General features: G+C 37.1%; 1 protein-coding gene and 1 long non-coding RNA gene across 2 annotated transcripts; both read left to right on the plus strand.

Annotated features, from left to right (window-relative positions):
* Positions 1-3,291: 3,291 nt before the first annotated feature.
* On the plus strand, positions 3,292-4,737 carry LOC121999959. The gene is made up of 4 exons (XR_006116862.1): positions 3,292-3,866; positions 3,940-4,056; positions 4,151-4,245; positions 4,677-4,737. It is a non-coding gene; the product is annotated as an uncharacterized LOC121999959 (long non-coding RNA).
* Positions 4,738-11,345: 6,608 nt separating this feature from the next.
* Positions 11,346-16,370, plus strand: LOC122001088 (elongator complex protein 4-like). The gene is made up of 8 exons (XM_042555669.1): positions 11,346-11,593; positions 11,683-11,927; positions 12,006-12,081; positions 13,239-13,389; positions 14,189-14,267; positions 14,466-14,625; positions 14,698-14,789; positions 15,785-16,370. The coding sequence occupies exons 1-8, from the start codon at positions 11,416-11,418 to the stop codon at positions 15,947-15,949; spliced, it is 1,146 nt and encodes a 381-aa protein (XP_042411603.1). The 5' UTR covers positions 11,346-11,415; the 3' UTR covers positions 15,950-16,370.
* The last annotated feature ends 436 nt before the right edge of the window (positions 16,371-16,806 follow it).

Genomic DNA, 16,806 nt, shown 5'->3' on the forward strand with positions numbered 1-16,806 from the left:
CGATGTAATCTTATTGGATGATTGTTGTTATTAAATTATTATAATTTGCTTATTGTAAATTGATATTTTATATATTATAAAACTATCTTGTTCTTTTATTTGAGAAATATTTTAGCTTTGTCTATATTGAAATTGAATTTTTGTTGAGATTTTATGAGACTAGTATAGTTGTAAAATGATATTTCAGAAAAATTGTGTAGACTGCGCCAACAAATTGATACATGTATTAGTACATTCTTTTGTGTTAGTGCTCAATTTTTGCATGTAATTTGGCCCACAAAACTATTTTTGTCAAAAATATCATGTGATGAATGACATACATTTGAGATGTAATTAAAGTGGAGGTTGTAATATTAACGTTAGAGATAAATTTTGTAAATTCAAAATAGAATTAATTGCCAATCTTGTTGTTGACGTGTTGTGATATATTTGTATTTTTTGTATATCAAATGATGTAGTTTGTTTGTTGTAGATTGATATTTCATCTACTGATTTGGTATTAAATTTTTTTAGTCTAGATTTTTTATTATTATTGATTGTTATCGTTAATGTTGTAAATTGATAAATGTTGTGTTCTTGTAATAGTCTAATAGATTATTATTGGTTTGTTGTTGTTGTTGAAATTTTATAGTATGATAGTTCTAAATATATTAGATTATCTTGTAAATTGACATTTGGTATGTTATAAAATATTTTTTAATAATTATTTTATCTTAATTGCATTGAGTTCTTGCGGAATAATCTTGGCCTTTGTATAAACTGATATTTTTATTAGATGAGTATATTTCTTATATCTTTATTCTTCATTTTGAATTGTGTCCATCATTTGGTTTTGGACTAAATGTAATCAAATTGACATGGAATCAAATCCATTATACTCATGCCCTCAAATGTAGGTCTCCTAAATGTAGGTCTCCTAAATGTACTCATGCCCTCAAATATCAGTGTGATATATTGTATTAAGAGTCGTGATTTTTTAAATATGATTCAAATGACCTCGGATTAACATAAAATTAGATTTTATGTATTCGGTTAAGTATCCTAAATATATTAATGTCCTTAAACATCATTATCATATACTGAATTGAGAGTCATAATTTTACAAACACGATTTAGGCAAAGAAATAATGTTAAAAGTTCATTATAAATGATATGGCGATAATGATCATTCATCCACGCTATATTTGAGATTCTTGAATTTTTCTCTTTCCAACAATATAAAAAAATTTATTTTTAGAATTGCTAAGATTCATCATTTTTTATTAAAATCAATTGATGAACTAAACTACCTCGGGGTAGCATGTGAGTAGGTCCTATGTGCTCGAGTTGTGTCCTGAATGTATCTGTGCCCTCAAACATGATTATGATACACCAAATCGAAAGTTAATAATTTTTTAAACATGATTCGAGCACGAGAAATAATGTCGAAAGCTCAATATAAATGATACGACGATAATGATCACTCATCTATACCATATTTGATATTCTTGAGCTTCTTTCTTTCTAACAATATAAATTTTTTGATATTTAGAATTGTTAAGGTCCATCAATAAAACCAAAATCGACTGGTAGATCAAACGACCTTGGATCTATATGAGACCAAGTCTATGTACTCGGACAGGTGTCCTGAATGTATCCATACCCTTAAATATCATTGTGATACAACATTGATTTTTTGAACACGATTCAGACACCTGAAATGATATGACAATGATAATCACTCAACCATATCATATCTGAGATCTTTGAGCTTCCCTGATAATAATTTTTTTAAAAAAAAAATTAGAATTGCTAAAGTCCATCAGTTGATTCTAACCAAAATTGGTTGATGTATCAAATGACCTTGGATTAACATGGGACCAGGTCCTATTTGATCGAGCAGATGTTCTGAATGTATCCATACTCTCAAACATTATTGTGATACACCATATCCAGAGTAGTGATTTTTTGAACACATTTTGGGCATGATAAATAATGTCGAAACTCCATATACATAATATGACTATGATGATAATTCATCCACATCATATTTGAGATCCTTTGCTTTCCTTTTTCCGACGATATAAATATTTTGATTTTTAGAATTGCTAAGGTCAATCAGCTGGTTTTGACCAAAATCTGTTGATGGACCAAACGACATTGGATTAATATGGGACTAGGTCCTATATGCTCAGACTGGTGTCTTGAATGTATTCATGTCTTCAAACATCATTGTGATATACCATATTGAGAGCAACGATTTTTTGAATATGATTCGGACATGAGAAATGATATCATAACCTCAATATAAATGATTATGATGATCACCTATCCACACCATATTTGAGATCCTTAAGCGTCTCTCTCTCTAATGATATAAAATTTTTAATTTTTAGAATTGCTAAGGCCTATGAGTAAGCTTTAACCAAAACTGGCTGATAGACCAAATGATATTGAATTGATATTAGACTATGTCCTATGTATTTGGGTTGGTATCCTGAATATATCCATGCTCTCAAACATCATTGTGATATACCTTGAACATCAATTTTTTTAATATGATTTAGGTACGAGAAATTATGTCAGAGCTCAATATCAATGATACAATGATGATGATCAATCATCCACGCTATATTTGAAATCCTTGAGCTTTTCTCTTTATATCGATATAAAATTTTCGATGTTTAGATAAATTGCTAAAGTCCATTAGCGTCACCACCTACATTCACACACAACTTCAAATCAAATAGCTCACAATATTAACACAGCAAACCACCAAATAATAGCTTCACCGTTGCAGTATAAGAAAAATAAATGAGATACACCATCCAAAAGTCAAAAGCCAATAGCACCAAATTCCACATACAAAAATATCCAAATATCAGCAAATCCAATGACAATAGATATCTTTTGAGAAGCCAAAAACCTGCATCATCACAGCCACTTCCCTAAAGAAATTTTCAAAACATCAACCTATAAACTTAAAAACACCAACACTTGCACACAAAACACAACATACCACATATCATACACAAGAAATCCATACACCGGAGGCCATATTCACCAACACCAGATAAAAATCAAGCACTGCAAAACAAACTTAAACAAAGCCACTGTAAAATACCGAAAGAATGACGAATAATGATGAGGGAATTTTCCGGAATTTTTAGAAATTTTTCTGAAATTTTTCGGAGCTCGTATGGACGAGTTAATGGGGATAAAAACGGGGCCCGGGAAAGCCTGTTTGGGTTACCCCATTTAAACGAGGAAAAATTTTATTTATTTATTTAATTTCTTTTCCTCGTTACTGTGCCCTAACCCTTTCCTCTTCGACGCCGCATGCCCCTCTTCTTCCCTGCCGACGCTGTGATCTTCCCGACGCCACTCCTCTTCCTCTCCTCTCTGCACCGAGCCACCGGCCATCTTCTCTTCAGCCTTTCTACTTTGCTGAGCACTGCGCCGCCGACGCAGATCTTGTTTTCTTCCACGGCTGTCCACCGAATCTAGGAGAGGAGACCTAGTTCAGATTTGTCTCCACCGGATCGCCAGCGACGCCATATCCTCACAGCGATGCCCCATCCTCACTGCCTGCCTCCCCTGTGCTCTAGCGCCGGCACTGATTGCCTTCTTCTGCTGCGATTTGGGAGCACAACAGCCGTGCCCTAGCGCCTGTGCCGTAGCCGCTTAGCACCGCTCGACACCTCCTGGCACAGCCGAGCCCTCTCCCGATCTCCCATACTTCGTGCCCTAGCCCCGGTTTGGCATCGCTGACCTTCAGATCCCTACCTTCAATCGCCAACCTAATTTCAAGATTGGTGCTAGACTTGATCCTTGGTCCGACAGGAAGTTTCTGATCAAGTAGATTTATCCGGCAATGTGACCGAGAGGTAAGGGTTGAGGGTTTGATTTTATGCTCAGTTATGGAAGCGTTGATTTTGATCTAGGGGTGTTGGGTTGCAGATTGTTAGTTGTGGCAATTCTTATGGGGTCGAGGATTTCTGTTAGAGTTCGTACAAGTCATCTTTTCCGGCAGCAACCTTCTACAGCAGCGTATCATCAGCTGAGGATTTAAAGGAGGTAAGTTGTTAGTTAAATGTTATTAATCAAGAATTAGAGTTGAATTCTTGGTTGTGGTTCTATGGATATTGATTTGGAATGTTTGAATGGAAAGGTGCAGCGGGTTTACTTTGGTTTTTGGCTGAGTTTCCAGCAGCATACAGTTTCATCTATTCAATTGTGGGTCAACAGAAATTCATCTGGTTTTAGGTGAGTTTTGAAGTTTTATTCTTGTCTACATTTGGATGTGAGTAGTGTGATGTGGGTAAGATGAATGATTGTTGGTTGGATTATCAGATGTGGTGGTTTGGTTAGTTGTAGACGATGATGTTTGGTTGTTGTGGAGTTATGATGGAAATCTTATTGATTGATTGATGTAGAAGGTCACATGATCATTTATATGATTATGGGATTAGTATCATGATTTTTTATGATGGATTGTTAATTAAATTGACATCGTGATAAATAGAAGAGTTTATGAATGGTTTAATCATTGGATTGATTATAAAATGTGGAGTGTCTTGGAAAGATTAAAGGATTCATGGATGGTTTGATTTGGGGGTTTCCCTAATTAGGTTGAGTTGAGATTTAGCTAACTGATGCATATGTAATTAGCTAAATTATAATCATGTGATTTGCAGGATGTTGATTCGGGACGAGCACTTCGACATAGAGGTTGATTAGCTCGATCTACATTGGAGGCGGGTACCTCTTGACTTATCTTTTATGATATTGTCATTGGATATGCATAGTATTTTATAACTACAAGCAATGAACATGTTTGTCTTTGGTATGTCACTGCTTGATATCCATAGCATGTTAGGTTTATCGCCTGTGACGTATCCGTGCTTATATCATGTGATTTATTGCCATGAGTACTGTATTACCATAAGTATCTTAGTTTCTAGAATAAGTGACATACCATGTTTTACTGAGGTTAGGACTAGGTTCTGGACTTTTGGTTTCAGTTATGTGTATCGAGATTATCTGATACTTAGGTTTTATGTCGTGACTGGCTTGTGTACCTCTATTTGTATATCATATATGATTCGTGTACCTAGACCTTGATTCTTGATATGTGCATATTGTTGGTACATATGTTATGGAAGGAGATATGTTTAGGATCTAGGTTGCTATACCATGGAGGATCTGTATGCCTTAGATCCGTGGATTGACCTACTGATACTGTGGTACCCATATTATGTATATATGGATTTTTCTATGCTGATCAGGATATTCCATACTTATTATGTTCAGGACATAGGTTTTTGATATTCTATCTGACCTGTGTACTCTAGATTTTGGTATGTGACCATCGCTTTTACAGTGCCCATTTTGTATACATGGATATGGTTATGTTGATCAGTTTTTGTTATGCATAGTGACATGCATCATTGCATGTTGTGCGATTATCGGCCCACTATGGTTGAGCCCATCGCCGATTACACTGCACACACCCCCACTTATGGTTTAGTGGTATATCGTGCGGTGTGTGGCGGTTCATTGCTCGTTGGTCTTATGACTCGTGGTAGTGGCCCGCCTGTTTAGCTCACGGCATTTAGTGTAGCGTGGTAGCGGCAGATGGTGGACTCTGTTTGGCTCCGTTGGTCGGTGACTCAGTGGTGGCCGGCAGAGATGTCCTCCCCATCATCGTGAGAGCATTGAGTTCCCCATTTATGATTTGGGGTCACAGGACGAGTACTCGACAAGATTCCGTCCACATCGCTAGGAGCGATGATGTTAGAGTCATCACATCATTGATTGTTTTATTTGTTTGTGTTTGCGGACTTATACGCGATTTTGGTGGACGATTTGTTTGACATGTGAGACATGCGAACGATTTGATGACCCTTTAGTTCAGGATAGGAGTTCCTGGTGAGTACAGCTTCCTTGGTTACTTTTCAATTTTGTATATTTCCTATATATTATTCGGAAGCTGTATTCCATGTTTTATTGTTGTTAGATATATCTTACTAGGCATGTCTATTGGTATTCGCTGAGTTGTTGAACTCACCCCCGTGGACACTATCTTTTCAGGTACCAGGTTATTTATAGTGTCGCTTGGAGCATCCTGTCTGTTGGTCCCCACGTCACATCAGAAGACATATCTCCGCCTTTTTGTTATTTTATCTTGGTATATGAGATGTGTGTATTTGGCTTTGTGTGTTCCGATTTTTTTTTGTGTTCGGAGTGTTGTTTTGGTTGTCTGGTGTAAGCCTAGCCGGCTAGCAGTGATTTATTTGGTTTGTATTGGATTTCTGTCATTTTCGTTGTGTTGGTTTTGTTCCAGCCGTGTGGGCTGATGATATATATATATAACTGCGTGGTTGTGTGTATATCCCAGCCGCCTGTGGCTGATGTATATTATGCCTGTAGAAATGCTTCAGATTGTCACCCGTACAGGGGAGGTGCTGCCGAAATTTCTTCGGACAGGGACTCCTCTGGGGCATGACAGCCACACCAATCAATGATTTCCATTACCAGTTCAGTAGAGCTCCCTCATTCTCTTTCCTGCACCATCCGAAAGCCAACAAACAACAAATTCCAGACATAATATATGCCAACAATAACTTCATCAAAATAAAACAGAATCTGAATTAGCAAGTGCTAAAGTTGCAGCATTGATATAAGTTTTTGTCTAGCTGATGCCTCAATATTACAAAATATTTTTACTGACGTACAATATAACTACGTTAACACAATATTGCATGCGCCTAACTACAATATTACAACTTCAAAAATACCGAATGTAATTCAAAATAACCTAGTTATTTAACATCAACAAAAAAACATGAATCCACACATGTTTCATGGAATAGAAGATGGATAGATAAATCCAAGCACATAGGATCGTCGCAAATGACTTGGCAATGCAAACATAACTTGAACTTTGGCAGGGTCATTGTAACAAATTTCAGCAGCCCTACCAACATCCATTGGAGATATGCCAATATTAAGTAGTTCAGCAATAACCTCCTGCATTTTTTCACCACCTAGGGATTCTGGCTTGGACTTTGCAATCAAAGCATTTGTAATAGTAGCATATTGTGTTGCCATTTGATCGCAAATGACCTCAAACTTATTAGTAAAGTTATCCAATCTCGAGTCAATGGTTTGTTGGGGTGTTGCTGCTTTCTTTTTCTTGTAAAAACTTTCCCTTCTTGGTGAAAGTTTTTTTCTCTTTTTCGATCCATTGTTACATGACGAACTCGAAGGTGAGCCTTGTGATAGGATGTCCAAAACAAGTTCATCTTCATTGTCCGAGGAAGAACTCACATTCAAATTCTTTTGCCAATTAGCATCCATGCTTGTGTCAACCACATCTTCAGCATTAAGTCCCATGGCTTTGTCCTTTCCCCACACAATGTCCAGTTTACGCAAATATAGAAATTTAAAATCCCTCAATAACAACATTGGGGTGAGTCTACACAAAAGAATACCAATAGAGGTACAAAATAAAAAATAAAATTTTAGAAAATCTACTGCTATTATGAGAAATAATCACTACGGTACTATCTTAAAAAATGATCGATGCATACAAAGCTCTTACCATACACCATTCATCGAATCATTGCTTTTCACAGTTAATCTTGTGCTCCACGTCATCCCACTGACACCCACTTTGCATACGCATCTCAGAGAGGGGATTGTACTTGGTTTTAAGATATTTGATCTTGGATTCAATATGAGGAATAACTGCTTTATTGAAACTTGGAATCTTACCCAATACCATTTTGTGTATTTGAACCATATAACCATTTTTAAAACCAGTATCTACCTTCCATAAAGGATCGGAAGCCAGTTCTATGAGAGCGTCAACCAACACTTCCACCTCCTCATCCGTCCAATATTGTTTGTTTTTCCCTCTTCCACGTGCAATTGATGAAATAATTATAGTCATCCTAACAAAAAAGATGACAGTGTAAGAGGTATGAAAGGAATATCATAGTGGCATAAAGGAACTTTTTTAATCATTAGTAATGACGGATGGATAAATCTTATAATGTCGAGTATACATATAAAACAAAACACCACATAAATATACCAATATATGAATCTTATAATGTCGAGTACAACTGGTACCATTCAAATATATATAAAATCAGAACACACAATTGTTATAACATGCTTACAAAATAGAACTTAATCACTAACATTGCCACTATGTCAAGTGGACCATGTGTTATACATATTGGTTGCCATATTATTTCTAAATGATGACCACTCATTACTTAGATTAATTTACGTAATATACTCTACTTCTTCATCGTCACTTCCCCCATCAGATTCCTCTTCCTCATCTGCTATAAGTGACTCTTGTGGATCAAAGCTCATAAACTTGCGAATCAAATTATGCATAAGACAACATGCCATGATAATCCGAATTTGGGTTTGAATGGAGAAAAATGATGGTGATGCAAGAATCTTCCATCTCCCCTTTAACAACCCAAAACATCTTTCTATAACATTCCTAGCCTTGGAATGCTTCATGTTGAAGTATTCCTCTAGTGTCTCCAGTCGATGGTCATCAAATTCTTTTAGGTGATATCGTTGTCCTCGGTATGGGACAAGAAATCCATTTGCATTGCAATATCCAGAGTCAACCAAGTAATAACAACCTTCATTGTTGAATATAATAAATGAAATTGTTTAGTAACATTAAAAAATAAAAATAAAATTCATAGTATACATTTCAATGCAAATGTACCTCAAGAGACCCTTAGACCATGCGGTCTTGATATCGCATCTCGAAGCACACGACCATCATCTGCTGATCCCTCCCAACTAGGCAATACATATATTAATTGCATGTTTGGGCAACAAATACCTAATACATTTATTGAAATACACCCTTTTCTAGTGTGATAACGAGGTTTATCTTCTGTAGGAGGTGTAACTTTAATTAATGTTTCATCTAACGCTCCTAAGCATCCCTACAAAGTTAACAATTATACGATTAGCACTTATTTTTAAAAAAAATGTATTAAAGTTGATGTTAGATGTAAAAAGTACCTGAAAACATTTCCACTTCTCATCTTGACAATCCTGAGTAATAGGTTCTGGCTTCTTGAGCAAAATAGGATATAATTTTAAAATTGCATTAAGAACTTGATGAAATTGCCGACTCACTGTTTCTGTACTACGGTAAAAAAGTAGGCTAATTGTTCTACTTTTTTTGTGATGAGTCAAGGTATATATGAACATTGCTACAACCTCCTCTATGGATGTGTTCTTAGTGGGTTTTAGTCCTCCAATGTTTGTTACCATATCACACAATATCCTAAAGGTTGCTCTATTCATGCGAAGTTGACTAATGCAAGTAGAATCACAATCCATTGTCAATCTACACATCCATCTCATTCGATTGACTCTTTTTTCTTCTTTTGTTTTGATATGACGAACATTATCTCGAAGGTATGAACAAATGAGTACATAATATAGAGCAAATAACAAGACCAGCATATTGTTGGTTGTTTGTTGAAGCAATAATAGTTTCTTTAGTTTTCGCCGTTGTTCGGTAATAGGAGGGTGAGCCATTTGATCTGCATAAAAAAAATCTAGCAAGTAATTGTAATTTCTGGATTGGAAGGTAGTACAAGCATCATTAGTAACAAGCAAATTGGTTACCATTTTTAAAACAAGAAACAAATCATGGGCATCATATATTGCAAGCAAATATCTCAAGGTGCATCTTCCTTATAAATCAAATAACCATGTGTTTCAAGTTCTGTTTTCCATATTCTTCTTCATAAGAAGAGCTACTAAAGATCAAGATGGCAAAGTTGCAAAAAAAAAAAATTTATATGAGTGGCAACGGGAAACGCTATGAGTGGAAGAACATTGACAAAGTTCCAAATGGCAAAAAGATGACATGGAAGAATATTCATATGATTGGAAAACAAATACATGCTGATGAGCAACACGTGTAGAAGACTACAAAGACAAATACTGCATTTTGATTGCTTATATCATTACCTGGTTAAATGCCAAGGCAAGATTGAGACAAAAATGAAGTTGACCTAAAGATGACTTAAAAGAAGAACTTGTGCTCAATTTTGTGGGGGAAAAAAATTAGATCAAGAGCAGAACAAAATCAGAACAAAATCAAGATCGCAAAAAAAAAGATGCGTGGACAAGAGATAGCTCACCTGGCGAGGAACTGCGTCGAGGAGAGGGAAGAGTCACGGAGAAGGAAGATTCACGACGAGGTCAACATCGAGGAAAAACCTAACGTTGAGAAGAGGGAAGAGCAGAACACGTTGAGGAAAATCCCTAACTTCGCGGTGAGGAACGACATCCACCAACGCGTCGCGGAGAGGGTGGAGTCACGGTGAGGACAACGTCGAGGAGAGGGAAGAGTTGTCGCGAGAACTGGTCGGGAAGAGGTGTGGCGATTTGGATGAGAGAAGAAAAGAAATAGGGCAGATGGAGGGAAGCAGACGCGCTAAATCGGGATCGGGAATGAACAGTCTCGTTTTTTCATTCCCCCCAATTCACTAGGGATTGGAGAAAACCCATAAACTAGTATATGAGATTTACTGTTTAGTAAACAAGCCCACGCACCAAACAGACCAATTGATTCCCATATCCTTTCCCTTGGTCAACTCCCTCTAACCAAGCAGGCGGTTAATGTTTTCCATGGCATCTTTTGTCTTCGGGTCCATGTCTTCGATGACTTTTTTCTTGCTTCCTTTGCCTAGAGGCAGGAAGATACCAAAGACACAAAAACAAAAATAACTGTTTATCAGAAAACCAGTAAAAATGTCAATCTTGATTTTGAAATTGAATCGCTGGTCCTCCATCTATCGGTATTTGTCCACCAACTCCCCGAGTTAATATGTGATGGGATGCTTGAGGTCGTGGGATCGAAACTCAGGGTAGTCGGGACGTAAATCCCCGGTCCATGTGTAACTCACCCCACCTGCCACATGCTCACTCAAGATGCTGTGATTTATCTCTTTCGTGATGACCTTGGGTCGGGTGCGACGGAGACACTGGGTACGAGTGATTTCGCCTTTATTAACACACGAGGCAAGAGGCATCCGTAGCCCTCTGCACGGTGGAGAACTCCATAGTTTGCTGCCCAAGCTCTGTCGCCATCGCCCTCCCCACACCACCGCCGTCTCCCTCGCAACCTACACCCGGGGCAGGAGCCATCACCAGGATTTCGACCGCGACCCCTGAATCCCATCGATTCGATTCAAACGCCGATCCTGAAAGGCCCAACCTCGGCGCCCTTCCGCTAATTCTGAAACCTCCAAATCGAAGCCCATTATATTACATGGGCCGGCCCGTCCCGTCCCGTTCCGATGCAGCATTGGTGAACTTGCTTCTCCTCGAGTAGATGCACCGAACTGCACAATCTACTCCAAACGAGAAATGGCGACGGCGGCGGGCAGCCCCTCGTGCTCCCCTCGGACCGCTGCCGCCGCCGCTAGTAGCTTCTCGCGTACCGCTTCTTCTTCGATGGCATCACACCACGTGCCGTCGAATCCTGGTGTCAAGATCGGTCCCAACGGCACCGCCTTCGTCTCCTCTGGAATCCCTGACCTTGATAGTACTTTCATTGTTCCTGTTCCTTCTCTTTTGACTTGAAGTCGAACAATTGTTTTTAGGGTTCTACCGATCTTCTGTGTACCGTTGTAGGAATCCTTGGCGGCGGGTTCCTTCTGGGTTCATTAGTGTTGGTAATGGAGGATGCCGACGCACCTCACCATCTTCTCCTGCTTAGGAATTTTATGTCGCAGGGAGTCGTTCTCCGTCAGCCCGTTCTCTTTGCCAGTCCTTTGGGGAACCCAAGGGCCTTCCTTGGCACGCTGCCATCGCCTGCCTCCCCGTCCAAGGAGCAAATCAAGAGAACGATGGCTGGTGGCAATGATCAACAGGAACTGGTGATTTTCTCTAACAATTTCAGTTGTTTCTTCTTTTACTACATTGTCTTTTACTATCAGTTGATTGATGAAGTGCAGGAGAAGGGTTTACGAATAGCTTGGCAGTATAAGAAGTACTTTGGGGACCAACAATCATCTTCAATTCATGATAGAGGTCGACCATTTCGTAATTTCTTTTTACAGATCTTTATTGCTATTATTTTTTCCCTGCTCACTGTGCTCTCTTTTGAGGTTACAAGAGTGTTGCAAATTGGTGAACATGAAATTATGTTGTAGATAGAAATTATGTATCTTCTTAGGAAGAAAATATGAGTGTTTGATTTCTAGCTCTAGTAATTCAGTGTTAACAGTACTCGTGAGTACATTATTAGTTACTATCATATGGACTCTGTTACACCTCTAAAATTGGTTAACAAGTTATTTAGCCTAAGACTACTGCAACAGCTGAGACACTTTGACAGTTTATTCCCTCAATTGTGAAATTTTGTGGTGACCAATCCTTTTGTGCTTTAGTCTTCTGGAACTAAATGACATTAACACATTATCACTGAAACACTTGCTAGATTATAGAACCACCAGTGGTGGTTTTGTACATATTGCAGCAAGGAAAGTTATTGCTATGTGATTAGTATGTTACTGAGAAGCTGATCTATTAAACTGGTCACTATCTCTGTGTGATTATGATGCATCTAATTATAGGATCCCTTTTTGCCTTTTAAATTTTCATATTTCTCTTCTTTTCTATGCTTTAATGTTATACTGGATCAATCATAACTGGACTGAGCTTTTTCGAAGTTTTTATTTTTTCTGCCCATTCCCTACCTTCTCTTGGTAATAAGAGCTGTTATTTTCTCTTCTGCTATTGAAACTATCACAATCAAGTTACGAATAATAGAAGAGAGAAAACAAATTAACAATGAACAATAACTACAAGCTGTAGGCAAACAGATGAGGATATTGCTCGTTAATAAAGTTATTTTGGTATATGATCCACTTCAAACAATTAAGCATGATAGTAGATGCTGATTCCTGTACATCGAAGCTGCTTGCTTGCTAAGCCATGTTCCATGTTTGATTTTAGTACATTTACTAGCTTGCAGTTACAATCATACATAGCTAGAATTGTGTATCGTTACTGTGTTTAACTGTTTATGTTCATCATATCTTTCTGCATTTAGTTTGTTACATTTTACAAAAAGTGAAAAAAATCTCTCAAAAATTATTTGGCTTAAACCTTAGACATATATATCTTCATTCCTCTCTCTAAACCAGACTTCATGTTTGCCTACTTTCGGATTGTCTGATATGCAGATGCTAAGCAGGAATTCAGCAATGAATTTGATCTGCGAAAGCCCCTTGAAAGGAGGCTTGTCCAATACATCGAAACCATTAGCTTGCAAGATTCTACAGATATAGCTGTACTCCGTGACCGATTTTCAAACTTTTTATCTAGGCTTCCTCGGTAAGCTCATTTGGTGTGTAGATAGAAATAACAATTTTAGTCATTACAGTCTGCTGTCAGCACTATACTTTTGGTTGAAATCAGGATCTACTTAACATGGTTGCTTTCTTTTGCATTTAATGACGAGTGTTTTTTCTTCTCTATGAATCATCTGCTTATGCAACTCAACATTTTTTCTTCTTTGGTGATTTTTTAGGTTGTTCTACTTGGGACTTAAAACAAAGCATAAGCTCACCACTTGTTTATTTTCCCTTTCTTGAGATCCTCCACTTTGAAATCACTGTTCTTTTGCTTTTGGCCTGTATACATCAAGTCCACATTTACTTTGCCTATTAAAAGAATGATGTCTCATTTCTAAGGTTATAATTCCAATGTGCAGATAATAGTGCAAACTTCACTGATCCAGATAGAAGGCTGAATTTTAATAGATTCAATTCAATATAAGGTTTAATGATGCACTAAGGATAAGAATCAACTACTTACAAATTCACTAGTAAAAGAATAAATCACCTACTTTATAGAAGTTGCTTGCATAAAGGAATACTAAATGACAACTTGTAACAGGTTAAATGCAGTTTATTGAATTATAACCATTTGTTTAATGACGCTCTCCCAGCACCAAAATATTAATTTCATTGAAACAATTAATCTTAAGAAAAGGAAATATTTGAGAATTATTGGCCAACAGAAGTAAATCTCAGAAGGTTTTAGATAATCTTTTGAGTTAGAGCTGCCTAGTGGCATCCCTTTCCATACTGTTATCAAATAATTGAAATGAAATTCATTTGTTTTCCTCTAGGTCTGATGGGGACAACTTGAGGGCGGGTCGGATTGCTATACAGTCATTCTGTGCACCACAATGTGGATTCTCTGAAAGGGTAAGTGTATGGTTGACTACATGCCTGCAGCTGAACACTTAGTTGCCCATCATAGTCTAAAAATGTATAACTGTCACACAGTCATTTTAATGTTTCAATATGCTAATTGGAAGAAAAGAGATCTTTCTTTCTAGCAAGGTTAATAAACAATTGTGGCATTGCTATTTCCACTTTAATTATATTGTCAAGCAATTGTAGGACTGGGATATGGTGGCATTTATCAGGTTTCTTAAATCAATGGTTCGAACTTCTAATATGGTTGCTGTTGTGACATTCCCAACTTCATACCTTCAACCCTCATTTTTAAAACGATGGCAACACTTGGCAGATACGCTGCTCTCTGTCAGAGCAATTCCAGGCAAGTCAGAGTGCTTTAGTTTATTGATCTGTTGATCCTTTTATTACTTTGTCCTTGGTTCCTTGGCATCAGATGAAGACAAGGATTTGGCGAAGCTCCTCACAGGATATCAGGATATGCTGGGGCTTTTGCACGTGCACAAAGTTGCTCAGATGAATACTCAGGTACAGCCAAAATGCTGAGGTTTTTGGTTTAGTTTGATCTCTAATCTAAATAGTTCGAGGATTCTTTTTACACTTCTACTGTTTAATATGTTATGTTATTTCTTTTATACTAATACTTCTACAGTTTGGATGTGGAATGTACTAAACTAATAGTCATACTGTTATTACTTTCTTTTTCTGAATTTATATTCTTGTGGTGGCTAATCTCCATTAGTATCATGATCTAAATGGAAAAAAAATTCTTTAAAAAGTGAAAAATAGCCCTCTAAAGTTTGTTTAATTTCTGAAACTTAGGCCTATATGTTTGTTTTCTTAATTCGGCTCCTAGATTTATATTTTATTTTTTTAGTTTCAATCTGACACTAGGGACTTAGATCTTAAGTTTTAGGACTCTGAAATAGCTATAAAGATTGAGAATCTTCATCTTAATGAAACCGTGTTTGCTCATACCTAAAAATTTTGGAGGAAATTTTCTAAACTAGAACTCAACCTAAAAACAATAATTGATATTTAATTGGTATTTGAAAAAATTTTTAAAAAAATATAGGGGTTAAATTGACATAAAAAAGAGTAGCTTGGTGCATGAAGCTCCCATCATACGGGTCCCGGGGAAGGATCCATTGTACGTAGCCTTATTATACTTTTTGCAAGAGGTTGTTTCCAGGATTCAAACCCGTCACCTTTTGGTCACAAAGCAAAATTTTTTAAAAATATAGGGGCTAGAAGAATGTGTCTCTCTATGCTTTCTGCGGGAATTTGTTTAATTAAGTTTTTATCAAATCTAATAATATCTACTAAGCTTGGACTATGCTTTGAGGCATTTAGATTTGTGGGAAGAGCCTGTATTATCATATTGGCATGGGAAGTCCGTACTTCCTGTTTCTCCTCTTAGTTTTAAGTAGAGAATTAGATGTTAGCAATTTCGTTTTGTTAACAAATTGTTGACAATAATTCATCTTCATCTCTCTTAGCGATGACAACTTAAATGCTAACAGGTGCCCACAGTGCTAGAGACATCCACATTTGCTTTAAAGCTGCTCAAGCGAAGATCTCTAGTCTTAGAGCGTCTAAATCAAGCCCCTGTGGAAACTTCAAGTGGCACTTCATATTCATCATCGGGCAGTTGTATTGGTTCATCACATGCTTCTCTTGATTTCTAATCCAGCCCAAGCCAAGGATCAACTGACATGCTTCTCTTGACATTATCTGAAACCCTTTCCCTTCAGATTTTGCAAAGCGTCGTCTGGACTCGGGGAAAAAATCACCTCATCATGTGGCAACTATAATTTTGCTTGGGAAAGGATTTGGGGGACACAAACTTCAATATACACCTCTTTGGTCTCTCCACTTGATTCCTGACGAAGTTGACATCTGATAGTTTTACATTGTGAACTAATCCAATGTTCTGAATGCTGTGTACATTTTTGTAACATCGCTGGGAATGGAGCACGGCTTGTTAAGGTTAGTTTGTAGTTATTTGTGTGTGAACCAATGTTTGGACATTTAAAAAGAATGTAGTTCAGGCATTCAATCGAGTAATACTTGTGAAAATAATATTATTATCGTTGTCAGTTACTCCTTGGTCAGTTCTTATTTTGCAATGGAGTAATTATTGTTTTTCAATTCTTGATAGATGTGCTGCAGTCCCTAATTGAGGTTGGAGTTTCTCACGGCAATCATGTAAAGCCTGCAAAATTCCTATCGTCAAAATTGAGGTCGATCATATAAATTTTAAAATTGCCTATCCACTACAGATGCAAATTATATTATTTCACTAAGTCAGTCTTTTAATTTTGTCTACTAGAAAATTTAAAAAATTATTTCTTAAAACAATCTAGCACTGCTATGGGTATCAGAGCGGCCAGTTCATATGAATAATCAATTTGTTTAAGTTCCTAGCAACATAGTGCTTTATAGATGATAATAATGTCCCGGGTCATGGTGTCGTGATAGGACATTCAGATTGTTAGTCTGATATTCGCGGTTCGAACTCCAACTCTAATGTATTTGTAGAAAG

This window comes from Zingiber officinale, chromosome 7A, assembly GCF_018446385.1.
Source record: "Zingiber officinale cultivar Zhangliang chromosome 7A, Zo_v1.1, whole genome shotgun sequence".
Classification (NCBI taxonomy): Eukaryota; Viridiplantae; Streptophyta; class Magnoliopsida; order Zingiberales; family Zingiberaceae; genus Zingiber; species Zingiber officinale.

What these genes read in the sequence shown, in the direction of transcription:
- LOC122001088 (XM_042555669.1), top strand. Translation starts at nt 11,416, where the DNA reads ATGGCGACGGCGGCGGGCAGCCCCTCGTGCTCCCCTCGGACCGCTGCC. An exon ending in TGGAATCCCTGACCTTGATA is followed by an intron (nt 11,594 to 11,682) that starts GTACTTTCATTG and finishes GTACCGTTGTAG; the next exon opens with GAATCCTTGGCGGCGGGTTC. An exon ending in TTGCTCAGATGAATACTCAG is followed by an intron (nt 14,790 to 15,784) that starts GTACAGCCAAAA and finishes AAATGCTAACAG; the next exon opens with GTGCCCACAGTGCTAGAGAC.